The sequence below is a fragment of the Nomascus leucogenys genome, chromosome 24 (genome assembly GCF_006542625.1).
Source record: "Nomascus leucogenys isolate Asia chromosome 24, Asia_NLE_v1, whole genome shotgun sequence".
Classification (NCBI taxonomy): Eukaryota; Metazoa; Chordata; class Mammalia; order Primates; family Hylobatidae; genus Nomascus; species Nomascus leucogenys.
In genome coordinates, this window is record NC_044404.1 from 22,703,732 (window position 1) to 22,710,628 (window position 6,897).

Consider the following 6,897-nt stretch of genomic DNA (forward strand, 5'->3'; position numbering starts at 1 on the left):
TTCAGAAAAAGCGGACATCCACCCAAGGACACACAGCCAGAAAGGGGAAGGGCCCTGGGGCTGAAGCAGGGGTACCTGACCCTACAGGGTTAGGGCACGCAAAGAAAATGCCAGGGGTGGAGGCCCCATCAGCGGCAGTAGAGGCCAAGCTAGAGAAATGGGGTGTGCAGGGAGTGCCCGGCCACCCCCTTACCCTAAATCCTACCCATACCCCACCATCCACCCACTACCCCAATGCAAAATCTCCGGCCCCTGATCCCTCCGGGAGGGGAATGAACTGGAGCCTCCCGGAACGGGGCCAAGTGGGCGGGGCATGGGAGGGCTGAGCGTGGGCCGAGGCTGCCACCTGCTGGACAAGCCGAACCCAGGCGCAGAGGAGGTGAAGAGGGAGGAGAGGAGCTCAGTGCCGTCAGGCTGGGTGGCCCCCCGCCCCGTAATGCAGTGTCCATCATTTCTTCTCGTCCCAGGCTTCCACCCGCCAGGGACTCCTAGGGCCAAGTGCGTTCATGCCCCTTAACTCACCCCACACTCTCTGCAGTCCCATGGCGCATAGTGGAGACACAGAAGGGGAGACTGAGGCCCTGAGGGTTCCTCAGCGAGGCAGGGGAAGAGATCTGAACACCTGCCCATGCCTGGCACGGGACAAGGCATCGCACGTGTGTTGTGCACTGAATCCCAGCCACTGGCCTGGAGCTATCAGAAGCCCCCATGTTACAGAGGGGAAACCAATGGACACAGGTGACAGGTGTGGGGTCGAGGCTGGAGCCCTGCTACTGCCTGACAGCCCCTTCATCCCTAGAATCTCATGTGAGGAGAAGAGGGAGAGGGGAGAAGCCCTCTCAGCTCTGCCAGCCTGGTCCTGACGGGGAGCCCCTCACCAGCCATGGTGGGCTCCGAGCCCAGAGGAAGGGCACCCCCAGGATGCAGGCGAGGACGGTGGTGTTGGCAGGGAAGATGGAACCGTCAGGGAAGACCAGGAGCCCCAGTGAAGAAAGAGGCACCAATACTGGAAGCCAAGGCCACCCCAGTAGACAGAAGGGAGGCCAGAGGGATCAGTGATTTGCTGAAGGCATCTGGTCCATGGAGTGACAGGGCTGGAAGGAGAAGCCAGGGCCCTGACTCTGTAGCCGGGGCAGCCTGTGCACCACAACAGCTGCCTGCCGCCAAAGCGGGTCCATCCTGGGGGCCCACCTCCAAGTGTGGCCACTGGGATGGGGCACATGGAAGTTTCTAGAACAAGGCTTGCAACTTGACAAGTGCATGTGAGGCTTGTTTCTGGGGGCAGCTGAGCAGAGGGGTCAGAGCAAGGCTTTGGGCCCCAAGAGATCACTCAGTGTGTGACTTTGGGCAATGGCGTACATCCTCCTGAGCCTCAGTTTCCTTATCTGTAAAGGGGGATAATAACTTGCTCCTAGGGATTCTGGGAAAACTGAGTCTCAGGCACAGCAAATGCTAACATTGGTCATCAGATGGGATGAACCTGACTCTGGGGGACGTCTGTGCCCTGAGGGCTTGCGTTTACACACACACACACACACACACACACACGTACACACACACACACACACACACACCCTCAGCCAGATGCTGGGGCAGGGGACAGTTCCTCATTTCGGACACTGACTGCCGGTGGGGGGATGTGGACGGGGTATTGCTGTGGTCAGTCTGGCTCAGCACCCAAAAGAAAGTGTCAAGTCAGGGAAAATTCTGGGAAAGGGGATGTGGGATTGGGGGAGGGCACGAGAAGGGGAGGGGGCCCAGCCCTGCTTTGGGCAATCCTTGCTCTGACCACTCTGACACCGTGTCCTCTTGCCTGGGAGAGGGGAAGCAGATCTGAGGACATCTCTGTGCCAGGCCAGAAACCGCCCACCCGCAGGTGAGGCCCGGACCCCTGCCCAGGTATGGGCAGATGGCCGTTTCCTCCACCTTCCGCCACCTTCCCGAAATGTGGTGCCAGGGGCAGCTTGGTGTGTGAGGGGTAGGAGGGTTCCCACTCCTGCTCGGCCCCGGGGCCTGGGCTGAAGAAGAGGCCCCACCATCCATCCATGGTGAGGCTCCTGGGGGAGGCAGGAAGGCGAGCTCCTGAGGGCTGAGGAGGACGGGCCCTGGGGAATGAGAGGGTTGGGGGCAGGTGAGGGGCTGGCGGGGACAGCTCAGCTCTCTCCCTCCCAGTGCCTTCTCCGGGATGGACGTGGGGCCCAGCTCCCTGCCCCACCTTGGGCTAAAGCTGCTGCTGCTCCTGCTGCTGCTGCTGCCCCTCAGGGGCCAAGCCAACACAGGCTGCTACGGGATCCCAGGGATGCCCGGCCTGCCCGGGGCACCAGGGAAGGATGGGTACGACGGACTGCCAGGGCCCAAGGGGGAGCCAGGTGAGTCTGCTGGCCTGGTTTGGGGGTTTGGGTCTGGGGCAGGGATCAGAGTGTCTGTCTGGGGCTGACCAAGGGGGCGGGGGACAGTAGGAAGTGCTTCCCTTGCTGCCACGCCTGCCCCAGGGCAGAGTCGGACTTTCATGGTGGGTCTGGCTCCTCTATCCTCAGAGCCCAGGCTTCAGGCCACCCCACAGGTGAGCTTGGGCCCGGTGCACCTCCGTGTTCCTCCTCCTCCTCACCCGATTATAGGGAGGGAATAAGAGTGCCTGCCCCCAAAGGTGGCCAGGAGGCTCACAGGAGACAGTGCAGGGAAAGTCTTCTTGCCCTGCAACGTGGGCACCTGGGGAAGCTGGGGCCCACACAGTGAATATATCCAATGCAAGACTGCCAGGGTTCAAATCCCAGCCCCACTAATTACCTCTATGTGAACCTGCACAAGTTACTTAACCTCGTAGTGCCTCAGTTTCCTCATCTGTAAAAGATGGTATCACCTGCTTCACAGGGTTGCCGTGAGGATTACGTTAACTTAAATATAAAACAGTCCTGAGCACCTGGGAGGTCTATACAGGTGCAGGCTATTTTATCATTGGTTTTAGCAGATATCCACGCTCACCTCCCTCCTTAGGATTCAGGATAGTTGGAGGGGTGGGGAGTAAGAGGTCAGGATCGCAGCCAGAGAAACTTCTGTTGGAGGTCCACAGGCAATCCTTGGCATAAGAGAAGGGGGCTGAGGCTATGAATGGGTGACTGGGGCTGGAACTGGAGCCCTGGGGGGTGTGAGTGCCTTGTCTGTGAGTGAGCTGGGCACGTCTCAGATGCTGGGCATGCCTGGAGCCGGCCTGGCGGCAGAGGTGATGGGGTGACAGAGGCGGTGGAAGGGAGGGAGGCCAGTTGAGAGGAATGTCCTTAGGAGTGGTCCCACCATCATCTTCCCTCCTGGATAGATGGAATGGCACCAACATTCCAGAAGGAATTCTCCAATTTAGGGTGAGCTTAGGGTGAGCTCAAAGCTCAATGAGGCCTCCAGGTCTGCCATTTTCCAGGAGCTTGTACTTCACAGCTGCCTCTCACCATCTCCCTGCCCAGGGTAGCTGATGGCCACCCGTGATTGAGCCCCCAAGTCCCCGGTGTGGTCTCAGTTTTAGGAAATGATAAAACCGAGGCCACAATCCCTTGAAGAAGTGACTGACCCTCATTTTGCAAATGTCAAAGCTGGGGTTCAGAGAGATTGAGCAACTTGTCCAAAGTCACACAGTGGGATCCTGTCCAACTCCCGAGTCCACATTCTCCACCACTGCCCTCGGCTGCCTCTCAAGCCCCCTCTCTATTGCTGTTTCCTGGCCCCCTCTCAGTTGGTGATTTGAAGACATCACGAAGGATGAGGCGCTGCTCTGCTCAGCATCTCTGGCAGCCATCACGAGGACCAGACACTCCAGAGCACGCTTCCGGTGGCGTGCCTGGCACTGTGCCTTCTCCCACTCCACCCTTTCAGGGACTCCCTCTTCTATTATGCCCGTATCTCAACTGTGCAAATACAGGCTCAGGGAGGGAGGTCACCCGCCCAGGGTCACAGGTGTGAGGGCCAGGTCTGCTGGGTCCCGACCCCACACTCCTAATGCTGAAGCCTAAGAGGTTCATAAGCCGTAGAGGATCTGTCATAAATGGGTCTGCACAGACACCCAGCCTGATGGAAGTCAGAGGAGGAAAGGAAACATGAGGGCTGATGGGGGTGGTCAAGGAGGGCTTCCTGGAAGAGGAAACTGGAGTCAGCGCTTAAAAGATGGGTATGATTTAGGTAAGGGGAGAAGAATCTCACAGAGGCTCAGATCATCAGGGCTGGAACGGAGTGAGACAGGGGGCTCCTCCAGACTTGAGTTAGAGACCTGACTCCCCCTCAAACTGGCTGCACGGCCTTGGGCGAGTCTCTGACTCGGCTTCCTCATGGGTAACATGAGCGAAGTTGAACCAGGCCAGCAGTCATGGGGGCTGACGTGGGCTGAGTGGGGCTAGGGTGAGCTGGAGAGAGCAGGCCCTGTAGTGGGGTGGCTTCTATTCGGCTCCATCCAGTGGTTCCCATGTGCTAACCTGGGGAGTCCATCTCAGGAGCGGATATAGGTCCTGTGGGACTCTGAAGCTTATAAAATGTTGAGGGTCCTCTATGAAAAATAATACAAAATGACAGATACGCTTGATTGCAGAGGTGAGAGCGGTTACAAAAATTTACACATGTGACAAAATTATATTGGAACCACACACACACACACACACAGTGTATATAAAACTGGTGAAGTCTACATAAGCTCTATGAATTCTAGGAATGTCAGCTTCCTGGTTTTGACCTTATACTTTAGTCATGCAAGCTGTGTCACTGGGGAAAACTGGGTGAAGAGTCCCTGTTCTTTTGTTTCTTCAACTTTCTTTGACTATATTTCAAAATAAAAAAGTTGAAAAAAATTAGAAATACAAAATTAGGCAAAAGGTCTTTTTTTTTTTTTTTTTTTTTTCAGACAGAGTCTCGCTGTCGCCCAGGCTGGAGTGCAGTGGCGCGATCTCGGCTCACTGCAGGCTCCGCCTCCCGGGTTCATGCCATTCTCCTGCCTCGGCCTCCCAAGTAGCTGGGACTACAGGCGCCCGCCACCTCGCCCGGCTAATTTTTTGTATTTTTAGTACAGATGGGGTTTCACTGTGTTAGCCAGGATGGTCTCGATCTCCTGACCTCGTGATCTGCCCGCCTCGGCCTCCGAAAGTGCTGGGATTACAGGCGTGAGCCACCTCGCCCGGCCGGCAAAAGGTCTTGAAGGGGCTGATGCAAGTGGACAGAACCTGAAACTTAAGCTGCCTCTGATCAACCTTCTGATTTTTTGTCAGGAAGGACTGAGAATTTCAAATTTCAAATAAGTTCTGAATTTGTTCATGCTGGGCTCCAATTAAAAATTTTGAAAAACATTGTGCAGGCCAAACAGGATATTTGTGGCCACATGCCATCTGTCCGTGGGCTGACAGACATGGCATCTGAGATCCCGCCCAGCTCTGAGCTCCCTACTTGCTTCATCACAAATGTGGAAACTGAGGCCAAGAGACAGGGAAGTGCCTTAGACGAGGTCACAGGGCAGGTCGGTGGAGAAGCAGGACTTGAACTAGACTCTCTCTCTCCCCTCTAGCCAAAGCCTAACTCCCTGCACCTTCCTCCTAGGGAGATAACCCATCTATGGGAAGGACATTCTAGAGACCAAATGCCAGCGCTGTGTTCCCCAGAAGACACCCTCCCTGTCCTGGGTCCCTCCTCCCTGTCCCCCACCCTATCACTTTCTCTCTGCCTTCTCCATCTCCAGGAATCCCAGCCATTCCCGGGATCCGAGGACCCAAAGGGCAGAAGGGAGAACCCGGCTTACCTGGCCATCCTGGGAAAAATGGCCCCATGGGACCCCCTGGGATGCCAGGGGTGCCCGGCCCCATGGGCATCCCTGGAGAGCCAGGCGAGGAGGGCAGATACAAGCAGAAGTTCCAGTCAGTGTTCACGGTCACTCGGCAGACCCACCAGCCCCCTGCACCCAACAGCCTGATCAGATTCAACGCGGTCCTCACCAACCCGCAGGGAGATTATGACACGAGCACTGGCAAGTTCACCTGCAAAGTCCCCGGCCTCTACTACTTTGTCTACCACGCGTCGCATACAGCCAACCTGTGCGTGCTGCTGTACCGCAGCGGCGTCAAGGTGGTCACCTTCTGTGGCCACACATCCAAAACCAATCAGGTCAACTCGGGCGGTGTGCTGCTGAGGTTGCAGGTGGGCGAGGAGGTGTGGCTGGCTGTCAATGACTACTACGAAATGGTGGGCATCCAGGGCTCCGACAGCGTCTTCTCCGGCTTCCTGCTCTTCCCTGACTAGGGCGGGCAGATGGGCTCGAGCTCCACGGGCCTTCCGCCTCCCTCAGCTTCCTGCATGGACCCACCTTACCGGCGAGTCTGCATCCTTGCCTAGACCATTCTCCCCACCAGATGGACTTCTCCTCCAGGGAGCCCACCCTGACCCACCCCCGCTGCACCCCCCACCCCATGGGTTCTGTCCTTCCTCTGAACTTCTTTAGGAGTCACTGCTTGTGTGGTTCCTGTGACACTTAACCAATGCCTTCTGGTATTGCCATTCTTTTCTTTTCTTTTTTTTTTTTTTAAAGTATTGGAAGGGGTGGGGAGATATATAAATAAATCATGAAAACAATACATATGCCTGGCTTGGATTCCTCATTGCTGATTCCTTGAACTTCGGATCTTCAACTTTGCATCAGCCATAGCTGTCTGTGGGCTCTGGACTCAAGGCATCTGGTTGGTGCTCAGGAAAGCTTGGCTGCCAGTGTTGGGACACTCAGCACCATTTGGCCTGGTGGGAAAGAGATGTTCTAAGTATGGTTACACGCTGCCAGAGGTCCCCAAGGGATCATCTGCTGTCACTTTTTTGGGGGGAGAGGCACTGCCATCATTAAAGGTATCCAAGCTCACAGGTAAATGGGAGTCAGTTTTACCTCCTGGG

At 56.4% G+C, this 6,897-nt stretch overlaps 1 protein-coding gene across 3 annotated transcripts; it reads left to right on the forward strand.

Annotated features, from left to right (window-relative positions):
• The first annotated feature begins 1,767 nt into the window (after positions 1-1,767).
• C1QC (complement C1q C chain) lies at positions 1,768-6,594 on the forward strand. 3 transcript variants are annotated; one of them, XM_003271580.4, is made up of 3 exons: positions 1,768-1,876; positions 2,173-2,369; positions 5,702-6,594. In XM_003271580.4, exons 2-3 carry the CDS (start codon positions 2,186-2,188, stop codon positions 6,256-6,258), a joined length of 741 nt encoding a protein of 246 aa, XP_003271628.1. In that variant the 5' UTR covers positions 1,768-1,876; positions 2,173-2,185; the 3' UTR covers positions 6,259-6,594. The 3 variants fall into 3 exon arrangements, with proteins under 3 accessions (XP_003271628.1, XP_003271629.1, XP_030661159.1); XM_003271581.4 differs by having other exon boundaries at positions 1,792-1,899; XM_030805299.1 differs by lacking the exon at positions 2,173-2,369 and having other exon boundaries at positions 1,798-1,876.
• The last annotated feature ends 303 nt before the right edge of the window (positions 6,595-6,897 follow it).